Here is a 14450-nt window from a genome sequence, read left to right as displayed (position 1 = left end):
CACACACACACACACACACACACACACACACACACAGGAAAAGGAAGACAAAAGAGGCTGACTCAAAACAAAGGGATAATAATTCCATACAGAGAGAAATGGAGCTCCCATTTTCCAGCCCGATTTAGAAGCCTTATCTAGACAAGGCACAATGGATGGCATTTGGAGAAAGTGGTTGTTTATTCCAAGCTTGACACTTTTTTGCCAATTGCCTTGTTTTGTAATGTTTTTTGTCTGCTTTACTTCCTCATTTTCTCATCTCTGGCTCTTATTGTGGGAAAACTCACACCAGCTGGGCTCGGGAGTCTTTGCCGTTAGCATAGGGCTGAAATGCAAGTAGATATCGGGTGCTATTTCTTTTTTTCTTTTTCTTTTTTAGCATTTTGAATTATTACTGCACAGAGCAAATTGTCCAGTCAAGTTGAGAGCACTTACATTTATAGACCCCACAGGACTGGATGTTGTACTCTTCGTACTGGATGGGAATGAGGACATGGCATAAAATCGGAACTAAAATAAGAACTCTTTGCAAACACTGCCATCAGCAGCTGAGTGTCATCGTAAAACATAGGAAAATGAACAGAGTGGAGTAGCTGATGTTATTTTAGTTTTCATTTGAAGGTTCCAACTTATGCACTTAAATTGACTTTTGTGCCCTCAGATGCTCAGATCATTTATTTATTATTAAAGTTTTTTTTTATTTTTAAAAAAATCTTGCTTCTGTAGCCCAGAGGGACTCCCTCATTGATAATGCATTTCTTATCCCCTAGCCTTCACCTTATCCATCACAATAAATGAATGCCTAATCCTAATGGCAGCGTTATACTTTCCACTTTACCAAGTACGAGAGTTAGCTTGGGTCCTACTGGTGCAAATTCTGTCATGAGGGCTGAATGCAAGACTCCACAGGGGGTGTCCGAGCGTCCTTGAGTTTGTTGTGACCGCAGCGTGTCTACACAGAAACTACAGTACAGCAGCAACAACAACTCTTTCGGACCATGACATTGAACGACTACTCGTCTGGGTGTTCGCAGTTATCCACGTAACCTTAACTGATGCTATCCCTGAACCTAAAACCAAGTATTAAGCCTCAAAAAGCAGTCCATACCTCTGGGGACCTTGATTTTTGTTCCCACAGGTTTGTGTGCAGTCAGGTTAAAGTCCCCACCGGGATAAATCCACACGAGACACACTCACGTACATACGCACGCGCGCTCGCACACGCAGAATGACTGCTTCAATCTATTTCTATCAAGGCAGATGTCCAGTGGAGGACGGATCATTGCCGACATCTGTCCATCCCTTCCTGATCCTTCCTGATGCGAGCGCATCCCCTATCAGTTCAGATAAAGGAGAGAGAGCAAGCAGTTCCAGGGTCAACGCAAAGCTCTTTAATAGGTTTCGCCCAAGTCGGGGAGGCTGTTTTGCACTTAACACCAACCATGTGACAGAAACAGCAAAGTCACTGTGTCAAAGTAACTGCTAAATGTGCCCTCCAGTGCCTGACAAGATGCTTACCCTATTAACGCAGCCCCAACCTCCACACTCATTCACACGCTGAGATGAAACGGCAGACATAAACATACATAGCCCATTTTCAGATAGGCAAACACACACTCAGCGTCAGGCGGAAATGCACGCACACACAGACACACATAAACTTAGCCCCATGTGCATCCAGCGGTGTGAAATGATATTCCATTTTGAGAAATCCGGATTAAAATGTATCTGGCCAAATGTGTTTTTGACCTTGTTACTAGGGGACGGAAAAGCAGTCACGCGCATACATATACGCACAGCAAGGTGAGAAAGAGCGAATATGGCATTTTTGGTGTCAGTGTAACATTTAAGCACGCAACGTGTTGTATAACTAATCTACTCTGCACATATTTACCTGCGTAGCAATCGAGACAACGCGATAAATAAACTCACATCCTCTGCAGAAATGTTGGAATTTCAAGGGGATTCAAGTCTTTCTTTGCGAATGCGATTCAACTGCAGCCAATAGACGAGCTTCCCATTTTTAGTCTGCTGAAAATCACCGAAAACTATTTGTGTGTTTTCGTTTGTGTACACGCATGTGTGTATGTGACACTGCAGCACACCAAGAACAAGCCTCCTCACACCCACAGCTCCCTACTTCTTCTGACTGCTTCTCCTCCACTACTTCTTTGTCTGGTTGCGTTCCTCCCTCTCTCCCCGTCAGAAATGTATTCATGTAATTAAGCTGCTAATACACCGTCAAAGAATTGTCTAATTCAGCAAGGAGGAATTAAAGGAATCTGGCATGAGTCATTAGCCAGTCGAGATGTTCTGTTGAGCATTTTCAATAAGGGATCTGGAGAGCAATGAATCACTCATATGGCGTGAAGACATTCTCTACAGCACATGCTCCGTACTCTATATTTGTACGGCTGCATATGCGTGAGTGTGTGTGCGTATGGTGTTAATTGCCATTTGTGAGCATGAGAAATTGTACGTGGGCGAGGTAAAGAGAAGCAATTCAATGCATGTAATCCATCTAAACAATCAACCAATGCAGTGAACTATTACCCATTGTAAACATTTAGATACTCTGGGCAAGATACTTAATTACAATCAATGTTTGTACTGTTGCAAGTACAAAGAGGAAAATCCCCCAACTCGCTTTGCAATGGGAGGAAAATGAAAACGCTCAATAGCTCATAACGGCAGAATGTAAGGGACAGGCGGGCAGACTGTTAAAACAGCATTTTTTTGAAGGTATGACTGGAAAATGCCAGCCTTCGGTAAATGCCTAATGGCCTTCACTCGAAGACGTTTCACTTCTTATTGACGCTCTCAAATTGGCCTCTTTTGATCCCCAGTGCGTGCCACACATACAGCAGTCTACCTGTTTGCACCCACAGCTCAATCGGCTTTTAAAGCTCTTTCATAAAAATGATGTACAGGGAGACGATACTGGAGAGCCGACATGCATTGTTCTCTGATCTTTCTTTTTTCTTCTTTTTTTACATCTCGACTCGATCTATTAACACCTCGTTTGGCCCAGATGGAGAGTAACAGACAATGGGAGCATGTGAAAATGGGTTTCGAGGCAGTTGTCGCGAGCCACAACGGTCTAAAGTGTTGAGCGCTCATGTTCCTGATGAGCTCACTGTTTGGCGGCTTTAATCGTGCTGTTGGATGACAGAGGCAGGAGGGTGCAAAGGGGTGAGGGAGGCGAAGGGTAGGGTGCAGTCCTGAGATGAAGTGGTTAATTGAGTGCAGGATAAACAGTGCCAACAACCACGGAAGCCCCTCAACACACCACCCCTTCAGAAAAGAAAAACTAGAAAGAATGGAGGGTAAAAGAAGGGGAGGATGGGGGGGTAGAGAAAATCCCAGCTACCCTCTGGGGGGAAAAGCTGCTATTGAAAAGCTATTAAACTTGCATTTAGCAGGATTGATTAGAAATGAAGAGGCCTATTAAAAGAGAGGGACAAGAGGACAATAGCGTGTCTCTGGCCGCCGTATGTTGCCCTCCTTTCAGTGGCTTTCTTCATGTTGGGAGGGAGGGGGGATCCTGTCTGTTTAAGCGTTCCCACCAAGAGAAGCAGTTCGGGGTGGGGGGAGTGGGGGCTTAGCACTGCCTGAATAGAACCCTCTTTATCTTCCACTGTCCCCCTTCCCTTCCATTCTCCACCGAGCAACAAAGAGAGGAGAATGAGGGAAGGTTTTTTAAGTCCTCTTCCCAGCTCACACAGACATCCTACTTAGATAACCAACCAACTGCCTTTCTCCCTCTCACCTCCTGCCTTCCCTTACGAATTAGTTCCCTCTGGAGTGCTGCCGTCTTCCCCCCCTGCCAGTGGGGTTTGTAATACACAATCTTAAGCATAGTGGCACAAACTGTAGGAGCTGCGAATCCGTATTCACGCTGTGTTTCTGCATGCGTGTGAAGGCAAGCCAGCCAATCCGGGGAGACTTTGACTTAAACACAGCAGCGAAACGGCGACAGCGGTGGCGGCAGTTGTCTCCGCTGACTTTCAGCAAGCTCGAATGAACGGGTCCCCAGGGAACTTTAATGGAGTTTTGATTGTTTAACATCCATTTTTACAAAAAGCACATTGAAGGAGTGGCTGCGTTTTCTCTCCACAAGCGTGTTTGCTTCATGTCAGTGAGCATGTAACCATATGGTCTTGGGAAAGAGTTAAATAAGTTACGAGTAACAGCTGACTCTTCCTCTTAGAAGACGCATTTGTAGTGGGGGAACAAATAATATTTTCACGCATGTCCATTTCTCCCACCAAGTGCTGTGGTAACAGGAGAGTAAGCTGAGCAGTTCGTGTCAGTCTGCTTTTTTTTTAAATAGTTGCATTATTTCGTCAAAGCCCTTACAGAGAAAGTTTCACTTTCCTCGTCATGCGTCTCTGCTGGCACTGCAGAAATCTACTGTGATCACATTTTCTGAATTTAATACATCGAGATTTTATAGCCATATTGTGACTCCGTATGAATTTGCAGTTTGCCATCAAGGAAAAGGTCAATTTAAAGATTTTAGTTGTTCACGTTGTCTCCTTTTTATTTTTTCTTCCAGCAGCCACCCAAGCAGCCTACTTCTCCCAGCAGCCCCAGGACCAGGTGGTTGTATCCGGTCAGTCGGTGACCTTGCCTTGTGTCATCGTGGGTTACCGTGGAATGGTACAGTGGACCAAAGATGGCCTGGCACTGGGAGGAGAGAGAGATCTACCAGGTATTATCACTGCCTTCTTCTCTCCAGCCCCCTCTTTTTTTCTTCTCCTGCCCTCTCTGTGTTTAGTGCTCTCTCTGTCTCTGTCTGTCCTGCTGCAATTAATGCCAGGCCTCATTAGAAATCAACTCTCTCTCTGTCAACCTTTGGGGTTTTACACAAATGAATGGTGAGTGAACAATGTACTGCAGACAGGTCAGCTACTGCTGCACGCACCGAACTTTAATTTGTTGTTTAGCATTTTAACTCTTGTAAGAAGGTGGATAATCAATTGGCTTTTGCCACACATTGACATTTAAATGTGTGGCTGACTAGCATAAAGGCGAAGAAGCTTCCTCTTGACCTTAGCCACCCCATCTTCATTGTGCCTGTATTTAAAGGACAGTCTTCCCATGCAGCAGCCTTCTCACGTGTTGCATCTCTAGGCTCACGCTGCTCTGCTAACACAACGGCTCAATGCCTGGCCCTGTGAGGTGCTGCTTGCTTTCATTTGTGTCTTAAAGAGCCTTGCCACGTTTCTTTTGGCTTTGTTCGGGACACAAGTCTGTTCATTTTATAGTCCTTTCATTATGTGTTTGTTGTTGGTTGGTTTGTTTGTCTCTGACTCTATTCTCTGTGCTGGCTTCACGCAGGCTGGACACGCTATTCCTTAATGGGCGACCCGCTATCAGGCGAGCACAGCTTGCAGATCGATTCAGCAGAGTTGGCGGATGACGCGGTGTATGAGTGTCAGGCTACACAGGCAGCGCTTCGCTCCCACCGTGCCAAGCTCACTGTACTAGGTAAGATACACAGCTCACGCATGATCCTCACAGTCGGCCCTTGTGCCAAGGCCTGCAGGCTGGCAGTGCCTGGGAAAAATCAGGGGAGTGTCTTCATCGCAGAACATAAAAGCTTGCAGACAACTACCCTACATGTTCATCCCCTGAAATGAATCACCTTCAAAACACAACATTAAATGTCTTAAACTTCATAGTTTGTTTGGGGGTTTTTTTTTCAATCAGCGCTTATAGATAACGTTATCTGTACAGTTTCCAAGTGGAAAACATGCCTTGAAAGCATAATTCAAACCAAATAAGACTCAACCATGAGAAGAAGAAGAAAAAAAAAAAGAAACGCCAGCATTCTTAGTCGCGATAATCAAGACTCTCGACGTCTAGGGTAATGTGATTGCTGCAGTCACAAATGACTTGCGTAGTCGCTTGAAAGTCTGCATAGTTAGCACATTTTACAGTGAGCCACAACATTTGTCAACCGCACGGCGGTTTTTACATTAACGTGATGTGAGTGATCTACTTCTTCACACAGACCTTCAGAGGTGGGGTGAGGTGGAGCGGAGTGGGTTAGGGATGGGGGAGTACGGGGAGGAGGAGGAGGGGGGCCGGATCTTTTGGGAATTGGAGTTGACATAGTACTGCTGGCATCTGGTGGCATGAAAAGGAATATCACTCTATAAATTAGCCCTGTCAATTGCCCATAAATGGACCTGCAAGGCAAGCATTTTTCATCAAGAAAGGAAAACTCAAAGGGAACAATTATAGAGATCTGTTGCTGCAGCTTATGTGAACATTTCTCCACAAAGACCCTGCTGTCACTGAATCCATCCGTTGCATGGAGGTGTCTGTTCAAAGTCACTGAGGCAGAGTGACAAGTGGTGCAGATAGCACAACAATGGGAGGGCAAATTGAGTGGTAGGTAGAAACATTTCAGCTAAATGAACAGAATCTGAGGACTCACCCGAGCTCATCTGCCCACCTTTATCTGTCTCGTGTCACCGCCAAAAGCTGCGCAGCGTAGCACGAAGCAGTGCGGTCGCCACATGCCCACACACATCCAGAGAGTGTGTGTGGAGGCAGTCATGAAAACTTGATAAAACTGCCTCTTCAACATTAAACGCACTCTCGAAAGACCAAGGCCGACACCGTGGCTGGTGCTTCATGAACATTATGTGCATTTCATAAACACATAAATGAAATCAGATGCATTGCTCATGTTTTTGTGTGGACATGAGGAGGGAGCGTGCGCCTAACTTGTGAGTGTATGTGTGTGTCTGTGTGTGCGTAAATCAATGTGGCCAGATGAGACCAAAGCAATCCTGCACAGTCAAAGGAGTCAACGGTGGGAGTGCAGTCAGGGGAATCGGCATGGAAATTAAAATCACCTAGCACTCGGATTCCATTAGTGTCCGTGCCGCGGCAGCGGAAGGACCTCTGACAATTCAGATACACACAGTGAAATTGGTTCGGTAGAGGGTGCAAGAAAGGCCAGCACAAACCCCATGTTTACGCCTTCCCTTATTGGTTGGGGAGATAGACGCCTTCATCAGGGGTGGCACGCTTGGCTTGACAGTGGTGCGTGCGAAACCATGCAAATAAATGAACAAATAAGCAATTCAGTTGAAACATCACTCTGCAACAGTAAGAGCAAATAGAGCAATAATGCTAGCCCCAAGAAAGGAAATAAATAAGTTTGAGTGTGTGTGTGCTTTTTTTTTCTTTCACCAAATGACAACAGCTCTCGGCCTTTTCTCCTGTCTGAAACTACACCTTGTTAAATAGACACTTGGCAATAAGAAGGTATTGTTATATATTGACGATGGGCTAAGAGCAACAGCAAGCTCAATATCAGTAATGCGTCTTTGCGGTTCTGCGCTCGCCCGGAGCTGCAATGAGTCTTTTTGTCTTGAGCTGTATGTTTGTTTCTGCATTACAGTTCCTCCCTCTGACCCTGTGGTGGAAGGCGGCCCCGTTGTACGTCTCAAGGCCCACACACCGCACAACCTCACCTGCAGAGCCTCGGGAGCCAAACCTGCTGCTGAAATCACCTGGTACAGAGATGGAGAAGTCATGGAAACTGCAATTTATTCCAAGGTACAGTGAGAACAGATCCGTGTTTTGCATTATCATTCAATCACCACACACCTACACAATATTACAAACTGTAACAGCGGGCAGAAATAAATGCAAAGCTATTCAAAAAACAGAAATATTTTCTCTCGGGGTATAATACTATCTTTTTCCTCATTTCTGTTTGGATGCTTTTTTCTCCATCTATCTTTCACGGTATCTCACACTTTCTTTTTCCATCGCCACCCTTTCCTCACAAGATTTGTTCGCTTACTCTCTGCAGTCCCCCTTCCGCATCCACTCATTCCTGACCCCCCCCTACCCACCCCACGACTTCCACCCTAGCTTCTCTCCCCTCCCTACACCACCTCACCCCACACCACCTCAGCCTTCTTCACTCTCTACTCCCTCCCCTTTTTTTGCTCACTAATGCAGCCACACTACAGCATAACTGGAGCATGCCAAAGCTCAGACAGGCATGAGTGTTTCATACAGTAGAGTTTCTGCAAAGAAGAAATCACCCACAACAATTGTAAAAACACAATGGGGATGCGCCAGAGCGTAAGCCAGCCGCGGCTGGGAAAGTGTCACATTTTTCATGCTCTCTGACCACGCTAAACGATGCTAAACGCCACATTTAAGGAGGCGAGAGCCCACAGTGAGGAGGGAAGGAAGCGAGCTACAGGGGGAGAGAGAGGAGATGAGATGAGATGTGAGGAATGTGGAGGAGAGGAATAGAAAGGGGTGGAGGGGAGTGAAGACAGAGCAAAGTGTTGTTAATAGCTTTGTGAAAATAAAAAAAAGAAAGAACAAGAGAATTTCCAACGTTTAGGAGTGAAATTGGGGGTAGGCTGTGCTCTGTCCAAGTGAGGGCTGGCGACAGGGAGGGATGTGATTTGATCTAGCATAAAAATGCTTTTGGTGTGTCTGGCTTAGAGAATGGAAGACCTGTTCCATTGATCTGGCTGTCCAGGGAAAAGGTTCGGCTCGCCCCTGCTCTTTTCCAATGATGTGTGACACCCCTCCCTCGCTGTCACCAACCAAAAAAAAAAGGACACGCAGGCAGCTCAGCTTTCACTTTCTTTTTTTTGTTGTTTTTTTTTCTTATGTATGAGGAAGAGAGGAAGAAAGTGAGAGAGCAGTGAGCCATATCCTCAGAATCTACACCTTTCCTCACTTAGGCGTATTGATTTCTGTGAGCAGTAAATAGATTTAAAAGATGATGACAAACAAGGAGCGCTGACTGGGAACACTCTCAGAAATGTGGGAACAGCACAATATCCCCTGCTGCATCATAAAATATATGATTTAAGTGCCATGCCAAGGAACAGGATGGCAATTTTTAATGCTTCACGCATGGAAAAAAATAAAACAAGACTGGCAGTGTGTAAATGGTGAAGTCGCTAATGACATGCAACTTTGTTGTGTGACGCTGAGCTGATTTTTACTCACCTCTTCGTTTTTGTCCTTCTTCATAGTCCCTAATGGAGGATAGGAAGAGGGAAACAGCTGTCAGTATGCTTCCAATCATTCCAGAGGACAGTGACTCCGGACGCACCTACACCTGCAGGGTTGTTAACCCAGCTGCCCCTGCTGGACGACAGACATCAGTCACTATCAATGTCCAGCGTGAGTCCAGCATCCACCTGCCTACAAACACTCTGAAATTATCAACGTGCAGCATGCAGTCACCAGTGTTCTGTGGAGACCAATGAATGCTTTTGCAAAGTCATGCATGTCAGTGACATGAATGTTTCTGCTTCTCACAGACCCCCCTTCAGTGACTCTGTCAGTCCAGCCTCAGACTGTAACAGAGGGAGCCAAGGTTCTCTTCATCTGCTCTGCCTCAGCCAATCCTGAAATCACTGGATACAGGTATCTGTCTTTTCTGTGTCCACTCTAAACCTCTGCGTTGCACTGAGACATAAAAGCCTAATAAAATGAATTTTATAAGCTGCAAAAATGTTATAAACTGAGACAAAAAGATGCCAAGTAGACTCCGTGGATTAAATGGGCTGTTTGATTGGCACAAGCCACAAATCGGCTAACAGCCACTTTGATACGCATCGCACCGTTCCTTACCAGAACTAATGGAGCTGTGATCATTCATTTGTTCCAGGTGGTCGAAAGGAGGAGTCCCCATCTCCGAAGCAAATGGGGATAGCCTTGAGGTGACAGTGGACTACTCCTACTTCACAGACCCCGTCTCCTGTGAGGTGTCCAACTCTGTGGGCAGCACCAATGTCAGCACTCTGGTTGATGTCCAGTGTAAGTTTAACTGAAGGCAAACACTGTACGCGGTGTGGTTTGTGTTTTCAGATATTGAAGGTAGAGCAGCTTTTTAAAAAAAGTCTCTTACTGATTCTAACTGGCCGCCTGCATTGCTTCCCTTCTAGTTGGCCCCAGACTGCTGTCGGAGCCGAAGCCCATGACAGTGGATACAGGCATGGATGCAGCCTTCACTTGTGCGTGGACTGGAAACCCTCCTCTGACCCTGGCTTGGACCAAGCAAGGCTCCAGTGTGGTAAGGCAACAACAACAACAAAAAAAGCCAGTCACCAGCATATTTTCTTGATGCTAAAGCTTCAGCACCACACCTCAGCACCATTCCTCCGGAGAGAAACATTCACACATGGCCTTGAGGCATGAATCCCTCACACTTTTTCCCACACTTCCTTTTTTCAGGCAGAAACTTCAACACCTCCTCTAACCACTCTCCCTGAGGGCTAAAGCCTCTGGCAGAAAACTGCCTGTCCTATGACAGATTCATAGAGCACCATCATCAGAGCACACGACACGTTGTCACAATCCCGACTTAATCAATCGGTCAATCAATCACTCATTCAAGGGGAGAATCACTACTTGTACTTGTAACTTTTAGAGCAGCATCTCCCGCCTCTCGACAGCACAAAGGCCCAGCTAGGCTTGCGTATCTATCTCCTTAAAGTCAATTTTGCAGGTGGAACAAATGGGACACTTCCACCTTCACGTTACATCATGCTGGTAAAAGTGTTCTAGCGTGCACACCATTAGTGGGGGCATCCCATAGGAGATCTCTCTTGGCAACTAATGTAATTTCTGAAGCTATGCTGGAAAAAGCACCCCCGGTCAAGAATGCTGTGGGATGGCATAAGCAATGCTGTCATCTTAAAGAGAGAATGCTTTCAGCCACACTCAGGGAATGGTGCAGACATTTTTTCTAATCCACCCACTGCCACTGTCCCTCACACAGCCATGAGTAATAGATTAATTGGGTTACTCCATAAGCGTGGTGAAATTAAAAAAAATGTAGAGTGAGAGGGAGATGTGAAGATGGAGGGAGGGAGGAGGATGGCGCGGGGGTAAATGGATTAATCACAGCTTGATGGAATGACAGGATCAATGAGCTAAGGAGTGAGTGAGTGTAGCAGCTCCAAAGGCTAGGGCCCACTCACACATGCTTCGTTCTGTCCCCACTGTTTAATTGCAACAATCTCCACAGCAGCACGGTCACTCAGCGGTGGCTGGAGTGCTTAATGCTGTGATTAAAGCTCTTCACAATGAAATTAAACTCAAACCACCAGCATTTGTTACAATGGTCAGCCCACCTCTGTGCTGCCTGCACAGTGAGTGGGCCACTGATAAAGGTCCCACTTTGCTTTCGCCTGCCTCTTCTGCTCACAACCTTGTTTTTTCTGTCTCTTTCTGTCTCTAACATACTTCTCACTTGTCTCCCTGGATTTCTCACTAGGTGCTCAGTAATGGTAACACCTTGCAGCTGAAGGCTGTTACTCAGGAGGATGCTGGCACATACACCTGCAAGGCCATTGTACCCCGTATTGGAGTTGCAGAAAGAGATGTCACTCTAACTGTAAATGGTAAGAAGTTTCTTAAAGAACAAAAGAAAAAAATAAATCACTTAAGTATGTTTTTTTTATGTTAAATTTACTCCTCATTACTTTAAAAACCTATATATATCTTTTTCTTTTTACTCATTCAGTTGACAACTGCTGTGTCTAGTTACTTGTTTAGTTAAAACATTTTTTTTTAGTATTTTCAATAGTTTCAAACACCAAAGCAGAGTTTTCTCATGAAACATTTCAGAAAAAGAGCAAAGATTACAGAAAAGTCATGAGATTAATACATACCAGATTTATCCTTTGTGCCAATGGATGGGCCTGATATAGGAAATGGTTACTTAGTTATTCATCTATAGATATATATTTCTATTTCTAACACCACTTTACTGTCTAGGTTTTTTTTGTATGCTTGCACTTGTATGTCTTTTTTAAAACTCTCTTTATTTCCTTCACTTTCTTTCATCTGCCCACAGGTCCACCTATCATCACAGCAGAGGCCACACAGCACGCTGTCAAACACTCCAAGGGCAAGCTGGAGTGCCGGGTGGGAAGCAGCCCCCCACCTGATAAGATTGTAAGTGATCCTCTTATTTGTGTTGTGTGTTGTCATTCACTAATGCTTATTAGCTCACACACTCAGTTTGTACATACTCCCCCTTCCTTACCCCGCCCACATAAGCAGCATCACTAACATGAGCTTTACCCCTAACCTCACTTCTACACCTTTGCACCAGCACATCTCCACCTCGCTTGCTAAAACAAAACATATACACAGACACTGACCGGAATGATTGTGGAGTTATCGGAGCTGCTAAAAGAATGGCTTCCTGCAGGTTTCAGCCAGACCACATTCAATTAGCGGCCCAAGAGGCATCAGTCGTCTGACCCTGTTGAACTGCTGAATGTACGCTGGGCTGAGAGAGGATAATTAGGGTGCGAGGAGAAGTGAGAGACAGGTGCCCTGCTGGCCCTGTGCTAGACACGGCAAAAAGTAGCCTTATTTCCCAGTGTAGCTACCTAACCCTCCTTAGGCTTCACCTGCAGGGCAAACGTGGGAGGCAGCTTAAACATGAGTCCGTGAGTTGTGTCAGACACCGAGCACCTCAGAGGTCAGCAGGGAAAAAGCACAAGAGAGAGAGAGCCGGCGTTCACACAGCAGCAGGCAGGGATCTAAGGATAAACAGCCGTGCCGGCTTCTGCTTTGCTCACAGGTGAAGGATTCTTTATAGAACAATGACTTACCCCCTGTTGTCTATTCTCTCACTCTTCTCCACAGGTGTGGACCTTTGGGGACATGAGCCTGTCCTCCGGCTCCTCCGGTCGTTACTCAGTGCAGACAGTAACCAGTGACCACGGAGTCGTGTCGTCTCTGGTGCTATCTGAGACTCTTTCACAAGATTTCCAGCTGCGCTACAACTGCACTGCTTGGAACCGCTTCGGCACAGGCACTGCCCTGGTCACGCTGAAGGAGCAAGGTACACACGGGCAAGAGTAATACTCCTGCACAGGAGTTATAGCGATAGTCTCGGTTCTTGCTGTGAAGATTGGGTAAAAGTAGTGCCCCCGTCTCGTGCTTATCTTAATTATGCTCTTCTAATCGATATGATTTAATCAGCAGATGGCTTCTTTAATGAATATGTTTGCCCCATAACATAGATATTGATTAGGGACAAAAGTCAATTAGAGGAAGCCACATGTGTTTGCAGCTGGGATCATAGTCTCTATCAATGTCTTATAGCCAAGCTCAGCATCTCAGGCTGCAGGCCCCTTAAGTGGTTTTAAAATTAAACAGCGGTGGTACGACTCCACTGATGCTAGGGGAAACCTTTGTTGCAGTAGACACCAAAAATGAGGTCCTCGCCAGTAATTTACATCAACGTAGCAGAGCAGGGTCTCCAGAGAAATGGGCAGCGCTATCTCCTGGAATCTCTAATTAGATTACTGTCTATTGCTTCATTGCATGTCAGGCCTTGTTACCCTTCTTTCAGAGAGATTAGAGACAATAGCCAGGCTGTGAGATGCTGGATTGCCCACATGAGCATATGTTACAGTCACTGTGAGAAGATCAGGGCTTACTGCAGATCAATTTATGGGCACTAGAGCATTTTTCAGATTAGCTAGGCAAGAAAAAAAAAAAGAGAACAGAATCTCTTCTGTTCCTTTCATTTGCTCCAATATGCACTTTCCTAGACACTTATGTTCTGCTGTCTCTCATTTCATCCCTTCCCCATCTCTTGACAAACCATCGACCCTCACCCTCTTTGCCACTGTTACCATTGTTCTTGCAGAAGCACTGCCGATGTTGATAATTGTAGGTGGGGCAGTAGGTGGCGGCTGTGTCCTGCTCATCTGTGTCATCACTCTGGTCTCCCTCTGCTGCAGGCACACAGGCAAAGGTGAGCTCAACGGTTAGTATGGGCAGGAGGGTCAACAGCCAATTCTTCAAATCGAACATAATAAAGTGCCTGCGAGCTGAAAATTGAAAAGATTATGTTCAATTTTGTGCCGTTTCACCTTGAGTTTGAATAGAAAGCTTCGTGTAAATTGGATTTACAAATCTTCCTCGCAATGTTGAGTGAATCTGTTCTCATTTCCCATAGGCAAAAGATGCACTCGTCTTTCCAAGAGTGACATCAGAGTTCAGATTGTTCACAGCGATCACAATGCTACACGCGGCAACGACGACGAGGAAGATGTCAAAGAACCCATGGTAGGTCTATTTAGTTCAGCTTCTCTGTATGTCAAACATCTCCATGGACTGTGAGAGAGAAATCAGTACTATTATAACATAATGTTCAGGCTTTCTTTTGTTCTTATTCTAGTAAGGTCTTGTTCATCCTAATAATTCTTGGTCTTCCCTCAGGCTCCAAACAGCAGCGAGTCTCCCGGGACATCGCGCACAGAACACAGCGACCTCCTGGAAGAGGAGGAGGACGAAAGATCGGACATCAAGGTAAAACTGAAAAACACTTCCTTGAAGAAACTCTCAAAATAGCAAGCATGCTTTTTTTCCACATGATACTGAACTAAAGTCAAATTGATGTTTTTTTCCCC

General features: G+C 45.5%; 1 protein-coding gene across 3 annotated transcripts in view; it reads left to right on the top strand.

The window, feature by feature from the left end:
- kirrel3l (kirre like nephrin family adhesion molecule 3, like) overlaps positions 1-14450 on the top strand; it is a 35266-nt gene that overhangs the window by 17029 nt on the left and 3787 nt on the right. The window contains exons 2-14 of one of the 3 annotated variants that reach the window (XM_042223766.1): positions 4562-4714; positions 5344-5493; positions 7424-7581; positions 9036-9186; positions 9327-9432; positions 9677-9825; positions 9954-10081; positions 11288-11414; positions 11870-11970; positions 12673-12871; positions 13685-13804; positions 13997-14106; positions 14260-14349. In XM_042223766.1, coding sequence (XP_042079700.1) covers positions 4562-4714; positions 5344-5493; positions 7424-7581; positions 9036-9186; positions 9327-9432; positions 9677-9825; positions 9954-10081; positions 11288-11414; positions 11870-11970; positions 12673-12871; positions 13685-13804; positions 13997-14106; positions 14260-14349 — 1742 coding nt within the window. Of the gene's footprint in view, positions 1-4558; positions 4715-5343; positions 5494-7423; positions 7582-9035; positions 9187-9326; positions 9433-9676; positions 9826-9953; positions 10082-11287; positions 11415-11869; positions 11971-12672; positions 12872-13684; positions 13805-13996; positions 14107-14259; positions 14350-14450 lie in introns of all 3 variants that reach the window. The other 2 variants (XM_014340363.2, XM_005943133.3) reach the window with 2 other exon arrangements.

The sequence above is a fragment of the Haplochromis burtoni genome, unplaced genomic scaffold, assembly GCF_018398535.1.
Source record: "Haplochromis burtoni strain Fernald_Lab_line unplaced genomic scaffold, NCSU_Asbu1 Contig_120, whole genome shotgun sequence".
Classification (NCBI taxonomy): domain Eukaryota; kingdom Metazoa; phylum Chordata; class Actinopteri; order Cichliformes; family Cichlidae; genus Haplochromis; species Haplochromis burtoni.
The sequence above is the reverse complement of the archived record's forward strand: the minus strand, read 5'-3'. Positions and strand labels throughout refer to the sequence as shown.